The sequence below is a fragment of the Sprattus sprattus genome (assembly GCF_963457725.1).
Source record: "Sprattus sprattus genome assembly, chromosome: 17".
Taxonomy (NCBI): Eukaryota; Metazoa; Chordata; class Actinopteri; order Clupeiformes; family Clupeidae; genus Sprattus; species Sprattus sprattus.
Genome location: NC_137915.1, coordinates 20,279,281 through 20,292,916, shown reverse-complemented (window position 1 = coordinate 20,292,916; position 13,636 = coordinate 20,279,281). Strand labels below are relative to the sequence as shown.

General features: G+C 45.7%; 1 protein-coding gene across 1 annotated transcript in view; it reads right to left on the bottom strand.

Moving 5' to 3' along the window:
* Positions 1-13,636, bottom strand: part of cntnap2a (contactin associated protein 2a) — a gene marked incomplete at both ends in the record, with an annotated part of 289,529 nt that overhangs the window by 38,848 nt on the left and 237,045 nt on the right. Inside the window, one exon of the mRNA XM_080854815.1 lies at positions 3,834-4,052. Within this exon, the coding sequence (XP_080710941.1) occupies positions 3,834-4,052 (219 nt within the window). The remainder of the gene's footprint in view (positions 1-3,833; positions 4,053-13,636) is intronic.

Sequence of the window (13,636 nt, the reverse complement as noted above, 5' to 3'; positions counted from 1 at the left end):
GAGCACCGTCAACTGAATGATGTTGATGTGCTGTAGGATGGTTGAATGGGCGTTCATGCCCTCCAGTCAGGTGACCTTTGGGGGATTCATTATGGTGTAATGAGGTGCTAATAAATTAGCATGCTACATAGATTAGGCCAGCTCTCTGGGCGGTGCGACGACTCACCTTGCACACCACTCCACCCCCCACCCCCAGTGACATGACGCAAATTGGATCAACTCATTTGGACAGTGCATGTCAAATGCAGTTTGCTTTCAAATATACTCACATTTAAGATTAATAGGGCTTTCGTTTATATGTTGATTTGAGCCGGCTGAACTACGTCAAACAGGTTTGTGGACTAATTGGACTCAGACTAGCACAGCCACACCAGAACAACCCCTCCGCTGCAGAATCCCACACAACAGCACCTATCATACACATTTTAGAGCTAGAAAAAAGAAGAAAAAAAAACCTTCTGACAAAGACCTTCAGTTTTCTGAACAGGGCTGAATGCACTTTCAAGTCATTTGACTGCACGTGTAAGGGTCATATGGGAACGTGGTAGGTGGCAAAGGGAGGAAGGGTGGGGGGTGGGGGGGTGATACACAAAAGTTACCTACTGTCCTGACAGGCCATCGATGCCGGCTTCCCTGCAGAGCGACCATTACCCACCCGCGGCGGGCGAGAGAGCAGAGGCATTGGGTCGCAGTGAGACGAACATGCAGTTCAGGCGCAGAGAAACAGCAGAGGTAGGCGACAGAACATCGCAGCACAGCACACAAAAAAAAATTATAGAATGAGGACAAAAACAAACATGCAACAGGAGAATACAGCAGAGAACAAAGAAAATATGGGGACACAAAGAAATCAAAATCAACTTAATCAGATGAAGAAAGGTAGAACACATCAAGACAAGTTAGACTGAAGGACTGCTTTAGACAGCTGATGAGAAACAGTCCTTGGGAAACCTTTGAATCTGAATAATGCATTTGAGACATACAAATGCATGTTTTTAATGTCTTGAAAGAAAATATGTGTTTTTGGGGGCTGGGTTGGGGGGGGGGGTTCTGTAGTACTGTAATAAAAAAAACCCTCTGTAATTGCATATACAAAAGTAGTCACTGTCAGTTCTAATAACCACTTGAGTAAAGGCATAAAGACTGTTACTACTATAAAAAAGGTTTGGAATTTCCCAACATTTCATATAATGGCTTGTGTTAAAAGTTAAGACCTTCCAGCTGTTCTTTCATGGTGTAGGCTACACAATCTGTACGTCCAGATGTAGTACTTGAAAGAATCTTCAAACGTTTTATGTCTGTCTTTAAGCATTTCAGCTGACCATTAAGAATCATTTAAGCAGCTATTGCTGGAGCGCACCTGTCAAAGCACTGTGGTATCATGAAATACAAACAGTACCTGTCGGAGGACGTGTTGCTAAGGAACGGTGCAAATTGTATCTCCATTGCACAGTTATAGACATCATGCCAATATATAACTGGCAGAGTCATTAGGCCTGAGTACATAAGCATACATAGACAAACCAACACAAACAAACAAAGCAAGATGTGAAATGGTAAAAAAAAAAATGGTACTATGAATACAACAGTAACTGAAAACATCGAGTGACCAAAGACAAAGAAAATAACGATCTCCTTTTAAACAATGAAATCTGTGCCGCGTATATTTGTCAAGGACACCGTGAGGCTGGGCTTGTTAAACTCACTGCTTGTTCAGTGCAAACAGACAAATTTGCCTCTGCTGTTAAGAGGTCAAATGACTAAACACTAATGCAACTCCCCAAACTGACCAAGCGTACCCAAAGATTACATTTCATCTGAGACAATTGACAGGAATTAAGGCGCACCTTTCCTTCGCGTGTTTGATTTTCCGAAGCTCATTACCCCTTCCACCAAATGTTTAATGACGCCGTTGAGATGCAGGTCACGCGCTCTTCAGATCTAATCTGGGAGAAATTCAATTTCTAGCCGCTCTGATGCTGATTCTTCGACAGCATAGCTTCATGTAAATGACGGGCCGACACAAGTTTACACTCTCCATTTATCAAAAAAGTTGACAGTTTTCCCTGCAGCTGAAGGCTTAACGGCTATTGCTAGAAGGATAAATGGACTGAGCTCAAATAAAAAAGGTACTTTAACTTAGTAACTGTCTCTGTGAGAGGTCTTCTTCAAACCTTATTTAAAAAAACTAAACATTTACATCTGTTTGTTGGTTTGATATTAATACAGTTTGGGAGAAAAAAATATGGAAAGGAAGGTTAACTGGAGTTAGGAGCAACTCAAGCTCTACTGGCTTTATTTCAGTTTTCAATTTGAGAACCCTCCACACTGGCTTCCAACAAAGCGCTGGAGATAACACAGCAATTGCTTTCTTAAGTTCCCACATTCTTAACATGCGTTCAAAGCCATTTTTTGGAAGAGAATGAGCGCCTTACTAAATAGCCGAATGGAAATTTGAAAAGCATTGCGTTTTTGTGAGATAACTGCATTGCAAGCGGCTCTTGTTAATACTTTCAAAGCCATAACAAGGGCCAAAGCTAATGTGAGCATTAAGCACATTAACTTATTATTAGTCACACATCCTGTGTCAATGCGATTAAACTCATACTCAACAAACCCGGGTATTTCAGCTGGCCTTATTTTTCCCCATGCAAGAATAATTAAATAGCCTACCATGTCATAAATAATTTTACTGTATAAAAGTGATAATGTGGCAATAATGGATTTGTTTTCCACCACACATTAGCTCTTCCCATAAATACACTGTAAAGCAACGACTCAAGTACAGCTTCTTTGAAGCTCTTGCGAGTGTATCTCAGACATACCAGGCAATTGTAGCAGAACTGTGAGGCTAGCAGGGAAATCTGGAGGCTCTTTGGTAATCAATAATTTAATAATAATTCAATATTTTTATCTTTTGAGGTTCAGGTTAACTGAACCGAGAATGCTCATGGAAGACTTAACAAAGTGGCCGCGCTGCTGGTAATTCCTTGTAGATGTAAACCAGGTATATCGTTATACCCCACCGCCTTAAACGCAGCATTGTACTGTAAAGGGACGGGGCTCTGCTGCACTGTTTTGTATCAGTCATGTGGCCAAGAGGGACCGAGATAGCACGATAGAGAAAGGCTGACAGAAAGAGCCAGAGAGAACCAGAAAGAGAGCAAGAGAGAAAAAAAGGAGAACTGGAGAGAATGACAAAGTGAGAGAGTGTGAAGGAGATAAAGAGAGACAGTAAGTAAGTGAGAGAGAGAGAAAGGCAGTGTGAGAGAGAGAGCGCGTGAGTGAGAGAAACAAGACATTCTCTGATGCTATTTCTACATCCATTCATGTGATGCTGCTGATAGCTCAGGTCTGAAGTTTGGTGATATCAGTGATAATTCAGGTAGGAGCCCTCTTCAGACAGCATGCATTTCTACCTCAAGGGTACGTAGAGTACCTTTTCGACACAAGAACTATCACTTAGGTTGTGCTGTTCTGATGACCTGCGACAGCTAAATTCGAGCAAGGCGGAGGAAAACGGGTATTGTGTAAGTGTATGCATATATATAAGGGCCCATTACCCATTTATGTCAATAAGGATTGCATGTGTGTGGTAAGGGTACATACGTGCCCTACATAAAAGATCCAAGGGTCTTGCCCCTGTATCCATATCTGTGTGTGAGTGTGTGTGTGTGTGTGTTGTGTTGTGTTTTGTGTGTGTGTGTGTGCGTGCGAAAGAGAGAGATACAAATAGAGAGAGGGAGAGAGAGAGAGAGAGCGTTACTGTGAGAATGTGTGCGCTTGAATGTGTACCAAATATGTCACAATATTTTTCCTTGTCGGTCCCTTACCCACGTAGAGCTGGCTGTAGAGCTCCAGTCTGGTGTGGCCCTGTGCGGGAGCTGGTCGCACCTCCTTGTACTGCTGGTCCAGCTGCAGCACAGCCTCCTTAACGTTGCGCTCGGCCACCACGCGGTGCCACTGGTCGTCGTTGAGCGGCGTGGGAGAGCGCACGTTCAGCTCCACCGGACCATTGCCCACGTCGAAGGAAAAGGACACCACAGTTTGGGCTGGGGAGGGAATCCAACAGGCAAAGAGACAGTGAGAGAGAGTGGGTGACAGACAGCTTCATTTCCTTTCTGAGTGCAGTCAAATACTGACGCCAGATACGTGTTTATGATAAAGTGAGAGAGAGAGAGGATTGCGCTTCAACAATTGCAGTTGTGCCACTTAGGCATTTTTTGTAGGTCCACAACAATAATTTGATAAAGGATTTTGCATTCCTCCTGACAGACTGTCATGAAACAAAGTCTTCAAGCATGCCATACTTATAAAAACACAGTACTGTCGGGAGACCCTTTCAGAGAGCACAGAGACACCACTGAATGCAAATTACCAGGCTTGATGTTTCCTCCTAATTATAACACAATCAAGTGGACTTGACACAGATTCGATTTGAAGTGAACGATGCAAATGGGGAAACATTGGATGAATGGACGTTTCTTTCGAAGGTACTTGATTTCTCAGAAGATATGGTTGAACTAAAATGAGCTGAGCCAAAGATTTGTAATGTTGCAGCTGTTCAGGGTGCTGCCATTGTCGTGAGATTTTAATTAAATGGCTAATTGCTTGGGCGGTGCAGTTTGTATCATCTTGAGCTCCCATTTACTTAGAAACTGTTACCAAAATCAAGAACTATTCATCTACATCGTAAGATTTTTGCACACATCCCCCTATCTCCGTCTTAAAAAAAATTGAAAGAAATAAATATAAATAAATCTTCAATATAAGGCCTCCAGTAAGAACAAATTAAATCCTCCTCCACTGTCAACAATTCAGTGGTAGTGGTAAAGTCAAAGAGGTGTGTTTGTTCCTCCATATTTAGATTTCATTTCTCCCAATTCCCACCAGTGTTTTAATTATTCTGAGTTCTTATTCTCACCGATAGCAATGGATCAAAGAGGTAGTTCCCAGAGGATTGTGAGGTTACATGACAGGAGAAAAGAGGCTGTTTAAAAAGAACGTATCACTGCCGGGTTACTTGCTGTGGCTTGTCACTTTCTGCTACCAAGCTATAGTATATATCACTAGTTCACTTGAATGTCTTGGATAAAAAAAATGTCGAGCAGAGCTGGTGCAAACTGAAATTTAATTGCTTCTCGTGCGGGAAGATTTTAATCAAGTATATCTCTCCCTCTCTTCGCTTCTTGTCCAACTGCAATTTCATTTTGAGGATTTAAAGGACTTGCTGGGCGGCATGTGGACGTGGTGGAAGTGGAGGAGGACTTGGACATGGATGTGGATGTCCCTTGAGCTAACTGAGGGGTCGGCTAAAGTTGATAAAGGACAGGTGCTGGTGTTAAGTGGCCAGCAGTGATGAGATCAGAGGCAAAAGTGACTGATCTGAAGTGGTCCATCTCAGTGGGCGACACTACTGACAGGACAGAGAGAGAGAGTGAGAGAGATTTAAAGGAAAGTGGTGATAGGGAAATAGAAAAAGCAGAGAGAAGGGGGCAAGAGAGACTGTGAGAGAGAAATACTGAGAGAGGCTAAAGAGAGCCAAAGAGAGAGAGAATGGGGAGTGGGAGAGAGACGAAGAGAGAAGGGAAGAGAGAGAGAGAGAGAGAGAGAGAGAGAGGGAGAGAGAGATACATCTTGCGGTGCTTGTGTATTCCTTACGTGGGTGTGATGACACCCTAGGGCCAACATGTCATAACGTAGGAACCCGATCGGGACACACCTCGATACGGACCCGCTCTCCCCCTCCCTCCATTCTCCCCTGCTGCTTATCTATTCTCCCTCATGTCAATCACTGTCTAACCCATTGATGGAGCTACAGCTCCCCACCCCCACCGCCACCACACACTGGGGAATGTTCGGTCATGAGCTACACTTCCCAACAGCACCCCCTAAAGATTGCGAAGTGACAAGACTTTAAAGGAGGCAGTCATTTGCCAGCTCCACTGCCAGGGCCGCCACCCAAGCAGAACACAATGACACTCCGCTATTACGGAGAGCACCTGTTCTGCCGCAATTATATTTCTTTACCACTGCTTCTTCCCCTGAAAAAGAGGTGAAGTCCAATGTAGCCAGTTCCTCTCAGGATATGCAGTCAAACAATGAGGAGCCAAGTGCTTCTCTGATAAGGGGGAGGGGGAAGTGTGTGTGTGTGTGTATGTGTGTGTTTGTGTGTGTGTGTGTGTTTGTGTGTGTGTGTGTTTGTGTGTGTGTACACACCTCACCACCACTCAACATTCAGTTGGTTGTACACACATACACACACACACACACACACACACACACACACACACACACACACAAACACACATTTGCAAGCACACACACTAACATTAACACACAGACACATAGTATAAACACACAGACGTACACACCTGAACCTGAACCCCATATGCCCATATAGAGTCATACTTGAGTAGGTCCCCACACACACACACACACACACACACACACACACAAAATGAGTCTTTGCTTTGCTTTTCACCTTACATGGCCACTACCCTGGTGTCTCTGCTGTCGGTGATGGACTGTGTGATGGATGGAAGTGGAGAGGGGGGGGGGGGGGGGTGTAAAGGACAGAAAGACAGACATAGAGAGAGGAGGCAATGCAGAGTCACTGCAGAAAAGGGACATGTGGATTCCACCATCTCTCATCCACAGGGATCCTCTTCTCTCTCTGTCTCTGTCCCTCTTCTTCTCTCTCTGTTTCTCACCCTCTTCTTCGATCTCGGTGTTGTTGTCTCTCTAACTCACTCTCATTATCTCGGTTTATCTTGTTCTCTATGCACACAAACACACACACACACACACACAAACCTAAACACATGCACAAAACCTAAACACACACACACACACACACACACATGCATGTGCACATAAAACCTAAACACAAACATACTCTGACACACAGACACACACAAACAACCCTAAACAAACAAACACACACACTCATGGGTAAAGGACACAGAAACATAGTGGTGGCAGCTGCAGGTATGAAGGGGCTTGTGAGCGACTTCTTTGCGATTCTCAGCCCTCTGATCCCTGTAATTGGATTTGGGCTCTCGGGCGAGGAGTGTTGGCACGCCGGCCTGACTCACCGTTCACCAGGAGAGAGGAGGAGGAGAAAAGAGGGGAGAGGAGTGGAGAAGAAGAGGACCGGAGAGAATGGAGGGGGGGGGCTCACCTCCGCCTGCACCTCCGGGTATGCTGCCAAGCCCAGCTCAGACACATAAGTGAGGCCAAACAAACCCTTACATAGGTGTTTGTGTGTGTGTGTGTGTGTGTGTGTGTGTGTGTGTGCGTCTGAGTCTGCACCTGTGCATGAGGCCTCTTGCCCACAGAGATTATACACTTGTGTGTGCATGAGGGTGTGCCTGTATGTGTGAGTATGTGTTTGTAGTGGTCTTTACGCTAGCCATGTAGGTAAGGTAAAGTAGTGTTAATTCTGTGTGTGTGTCTGTGTTTGAGTGTGCTGATGAGTATTTGCTTATTTCTGAAGAAGAGAGAGAGAGAGAGCGTGAGAGAGTGTGTGCGTGTGTGGTGTGAGTGCTCTGTGCTGGCAGAAGGCTAGAGAAACACATTGGCTAGTAGCTCCCCGATGATAACCCCCCAACCCCCCAAGTTTGTTTGTGCATAAATCATTTTTAATGGATGCTGGAACACTCAGTCTGCTGGGTAATACACTCCTTCAGGCCAGAGAAGAAACAAGGAAGGGGTTGAGGAGATTCTTATCACAACACCACCAATGACCCTATCCAAACACACTCACACACACACACACACACACACACACACACACACACACACACACACACACACAGATCCAAATCCGTGGCAGAATCTTGTACACGATCACAAGTTCTTTGATTAAGGTCAGTCCAGTTACTGCTAATGTATTCCATGTTCCTGGATATGGGGCAAGTAGCTAGACAGTTATGCAGAGAAGCCCTCATTAGAAGATTCTCCAAAGAACGTTTTAACGACTATTCTGTGAGGACCTGAACCATTATTTGAAGCGTTTTCCTCCAGTTATTTCCCTTGAATGTGAAAAGTGTTCCTCAATGAGACCTAATGGCAGAGGACGGTTCCATAGTGGAACCATTAAAGATTCCTTTAAAATATAACAAGCACCAAAAACAAGCGCCGATCTGCACTGAGAACTTTGAACCTCTGCTTTGAATGTAGCCGTGTGCAAAACCACAGCTTATGACAATAAAACCTTTCTGCGTGCACTTTCCTGTGTATCAGTATATTAATTCATTAATTGAAATTGTATTGGACTTCCACTGAATGACAGAATATTAATACAAATGAATTTATATGAATGGACCAGGCTTTTAAATAATTACATAAAAAGGAAATACATTTACATTCTACAACATTAACAAACACACAGGCAAAAAATAATGTTATAGTTAGGAGATGATCAAACCAGCTTGAGTTAACTAGCCATGGTGTTATTTGGGTAGCTCTGATATTCTGCTTAAACCAAGCTAGCTAGCCTAACAGTTTAACTTATGGTTGCCAGCTAACTTAAGGTAACAGTTAACTAACTGGCAAAGAATTGAGGCAACCTGTTGCTAACTATCTTGTTGTAATGTTAAAAACCATAGTAAAATCAACGCATATGTTGTTAAGCAGAATATCAGACCTATTTACATTCCATAATAAAACTAAATGATGTCTCTGTGTCAATTTCGGACCTATTTCTGTCAGGGAGGTTGTCCGCAAAGCAAGGTCAAGCTCTGCACCAGGACTGAGTGGCACTTCTTACAAAGTGTACAAGAACTGTCCCAAACTCCTGCTGCATCTGTGGAAAATCCTGCGCGTCTTCTGGAGAAGGGAGAGGATCCTTGGACAAGGAGAGTGGCTGAGGAAAACTCCACTCAGCTAGACCAGTTCCGCATCATCTCCCTGATGTGTGTTGAGGCAAAGGTTTTCTTCAGCGCTGTTTCCAAACGGCTGTGTACCTACCTGGCAATGAACACCTACATTGATACATCTGTCCAGAAAGGCGGCATTTCAGGGATGTCAGGATGTCTGGAGCATACAGGTGTGGTGACACAGCTCATTCGGGAGGCCAGAGAGAACAAGGGCAACCTGTCAGTGTTGTGGCTTGACCTGGCAAATGCATTCAGATCCATTCCACACAAGCTGGTTCAGCTCACTTTGACAAAACATCATGTACCTGATAATTACAGCAATTTCAGGATGAGGGTCTCTTCAGGAGCAATAACATCCAGTTGGCACAAGGTGGAGATCGGTTTTATCACAGGGTGTACTATCTCTATGACATTGTTCTCCCTAGCCATGGACAAGTCTGCTGAGCCATAGTGCAGAGGGCCTCGTACGAATTCCGGACAACGGCAATCACCCATCAGGGCATTTATGGATGACCTCACAGTCATGACAGAATCAGTCCCAGGCTGCCGGTGGATTCTGAAGGGACTTGAAAAGCTGGTGGAGTGGGCCCGGATGCATTTCAAACCCGCCAAATCCAGATCAATGGTGCTGAAGAATGGGAAGGTGGAAGACAAGTTCCGGTTTAACATCACAGGCACAGCCATTCCAACTATCACAGAGAAGCCAGTCAAGAGCTTGGGCAAGGTTTTTGACTGCTCTCTGAGAGACACAACATCTATCCAGTCGTCCTGCACTGAGCTGGATGGCTGGCTGAAATCCGTGGACAGGCCTACCTGGAAAGTTTAAAGCCTGGGTCTACCAACATGGCATTCTTCCCAGGATCCTGTGGCCCCTCCTTGTCTACGCGGATCTCAACAGTCGAGACCTTAGAGAGGAGGGTCAGCAACCACCTCCGGAGATGGCTTGGAATACCTAGGAGCCTTAGCAGCATTGCACTCTACGGGAACACCAACAAACTGCAACTGCCTTTCAAATCCTTGGAGGAGGAATTCAAGGTAACTAGAGCCAGAGAAGTGGTTCAGTACAGAGACTGAAGTGATCCGGAGGTGGCTAAAGCAGGGATCCATGTGAGGACTGGCAGGAAATGAAGGGCAGAGGAGTCGGTTCAAGAGGCAGATGCAAGGCTGTGCCACAGGAGCCTGGTGGGAGTGGTCACACGAAGTCGAGCAGGGCTAGGATCCTTTCCAACTCCCCAATTGAACACCAGGGGGAAGGAAGGGTGACGTCTTGTTCAGGAGGAGGGGAGAGCAGCAGTGGGGGAGACGAGAACCTGCAAGGCAGTAGGAATGAAGCAACATGGAGCTTGGACCAGATGGGAGAATGCGGTTGAAAGGAAAGTGACCTGGGCTGAGCTTTGGAAAGCAGAGCCTCACCACATCAAATTCCTCATCCAGGCAGTGTATGACGTGCTTCCAAGCCCGTCAAATCTGCACACATGGGGCATAGCAGAGACACCAGCATGCCCACTGTGTTCCAAGCGAGGATCCCTGGAACACATCCTCAGTTGCTGTACAAGGGCACTTGGAGATGGTCGGTACAGGTGGAGGCATGACCAAGTCCTTAAGACCATTGCTGAAGCCATCAGCGCAGGACTGGCGTGGGCAAAGCAGTTCCGACCCTCCGAGAAAACCATTGCCTTTGTCAGAGCTGGGGACAAGCCAACTCCTGCCAGAAGATTATCTGCAGGCATCCTGACGTCTGCAAGAGACTGGCAGTTGTTGGTGGACCTTGAACATCAGCTGAAGTTCCCCAGCCATATGGCAGTCACCACCCTGCAACCAGACATTGAACTCGTGTCTGAGTCCACCAAGCAAGCAGTGCTGCTGGAGCTGACCGTCCCGTGGGAAGATCGTTTGGAAAAAGCCTTTGAGAGGAAGCTCTCCTAGTACACAGGACTAGTCAGTGACTGTCAGCAGGCTAGTTGGAGGGCAAGGTGTGTCCCTGTGGAGGTTGGATGCAGAGGATTTAAAGCCCGTTCCTTGGCCAGAGCCTTCAGCAGTTTAGGCATTGAGGGTCAGAGAAAGAGCAGAGTCATCCGCAGTACCACCGATGCGGCAGAGAGAGCCTCAAGATGGCTGTGGCTCAAAAGAGGGGAGCCATGGAGTCATGGTAGCTAGCAAGCCGTCTGGACACAAGCTGGGGTCTTGGCCCACCAGGAGGAGGGCGTATGATGCGTTGAAAGACCCAAAACATCCAATGATTCCAGGCACATCACTGAAGATGTGTCCAGATTAGGCATCAGTAGATGATTGTACACAGTGTCCCTACCTTGCTATCTATCAATCACGCAGCCATCTGTGGAGGTTGATTTCCAAGGTGGCTGTTGGGGAAATTTCTTATATTCGCAAGTTGCTATATATCAGCGCTGAAATTAATCTACAGCTATAAAATCTAACAGCAGGAGTGTAAATGTGTTTTAGTCAATTATTAAGAATGAGTAATGTGAAAAATCTACATTGTAAAAGAAGGTTGAGCATCCATTGGTAAAATGTTAACGCTTATGTGCTGCAGCTGAGCCCCGGACAGACCTGGCCCACTTTAAGCCCTGGTCGTTCACTTTTTGTGACAGGGCAGATATTCTGCCATTACCTGTTAAAGCCATATTTATGTTAGTCTCAGGGCTTTTTTATCTTTATGTTAGTTAAGGCTCAAGTGAAGCATTACCAAATGCTTGTTTCATGTGTAAGAAGCCACAATGTCCATTTGTTTTGTCAACTGACTGAAAGGCTCCCAGCCTCTCCTGCCTGCTCTATCTGGGGGGAAATGAATGACATTTCATTTAAACCGGTGGATTTGACATGATATTGTCTTAATCATCCTAAGAATGACTCCTGCTCAGGAGGAGTCTGGTCTGGTGAAATGCTACTGAAGCACCCCTCCTCCTTCTCCTCCTCCTCCCCCTCCATGACAAACTGCGCCGATTTCCAGCCATGTAGCGAGCCAAAGCTAATGCCTCTGGGCAGAGATGATTACAAATCAGAGTAAAAACCAATCTGTCTGAGTTCTGAGCGCCAGCAGCCCCTGCACAGTCCACATGACAGTGGGCAAACCAGGTGAGCTTGAACAGAAATCATTGCTGTTGTTGAACTGCATTCTGGGAATGCAACCTCACATCAATCTTCACTCATCAGCGTGCATTCCCCTTTGCTGGCGAATAAAAACCCATCTTGGGGATGTATGGTAAACATTCGCCCGAGGCAGAGAAGTGGGGGCCTCAAACCGACATCAGTTATGCTAAATGTGAGAACAATAGCACACCATAAATCAGCGCGCAATTACATTACGCATCGGCATTCGCTGGAGAAAGAGAGACAGCAATGGAGAGAAGGGTGTTTGTTTCTGTGCAATATAAGAGAAGATGGATTGGCTCAGGTTATCTTATTTTTCTTTTGTGGCCTCCAAGAGCAAACACAAGCCTGTTGGGGCTGCCTCCCTAGACCAAGCAGCAGGAGGGAGCAATACTTCACTCTTTACCATGAGAGGGAGAGAGAGAGAGAAAGAAAAAAAGAGAGAGAAAGAGAGCGAGAAAGAGCAAGAGAGAGAGAAAGAACGAAAAAAAAGAGAGCGAAAGAGAGCGAGAAATCGCAAGAGAGAGAGAGAGAGAGAGATAGACAGACAGTGAAATTTACAGAAATAGAAAAAGATAGAGAGAGCGAGAAAGAAAATGTGCGAGACAGAGAGAGGGATACAGGAAGAGAGTGGGAAAGAAAGGGAGAGAAGAGGGAGAGGGGGCGGCAGTGCCTCAGATGCAGCTCTTGTTGTTGTGAGTGACCACACTGTATAGGTCAAGACGAGGCCCCTCCCGCACCTCCACCCCCACCCCCTCCAAACCCCATCCCTTCATTAAAGATACATCCGGGCTTCAATAGGGGACTGGGGATCTCCAGGTCTGAGGATCTCCCTTCATCTCTGCCTGGCACGCCACAGGCATCCATATTCAGCACCTGCCTCAACTCCCCCCTGCACCGAGGGAACACCTGGGCTCAAGCAAAGACACAGAGAGTGGCAGAGAGAGAGAGAGAGAGAGAGAGAGAGAGAGAGAGAGAGAGAGAGAGAGAGAGAGAGAGAGAGAGAGAGAGAGAGAGAGAGAGAGAGAGAGAGAGGAAGAGATCTTTAAAAAGTCACGGCCACTTCAACAACCTTGTCCAACGCTTGTCCAGCAAAAGGAAACCACTTGTCGGCCCTGTGATGTGCCTGACCAAATAGACACTAATTCTGCTTCAGAATTCCGCTGGAATTCGCATGATGACATTGTCTTCGATTGAAAAGAAATCTCTATTCAGTGGTTCCCCCTTCTGGCTTTCCACTAAGAAAAAAAGGAGCTGTTGGAAAACATAACAGCATATCTGCAGTCATCACAGGACACCTCAGTAGCACGGCAAAACAGATCAACAATGTCAATACCAAGACTAGTTCAATAACCTGTTCCCTTCACCAGCAAAAGTAGACAACCATTGTATCTCTGAACTGAATACAAGTGACCTGCCAACCAGAACACAAGCTGAGAAGAATGGAGGCACCGTGGGTACAAAGGCTAGACTGAATCTTCGTTTTGTGTAACGTCCAAAAACAGAAATCAACAGACAGACTCGCATAAAAACCCGAGCATCACATTTGGGCACACATTTTTTGTTCCTTTTCTTTTACGAGTATACAATGGATGGCACAATTGGAAAAAATTGAACCATATTAACTTCATAGTGAAAACATGAGT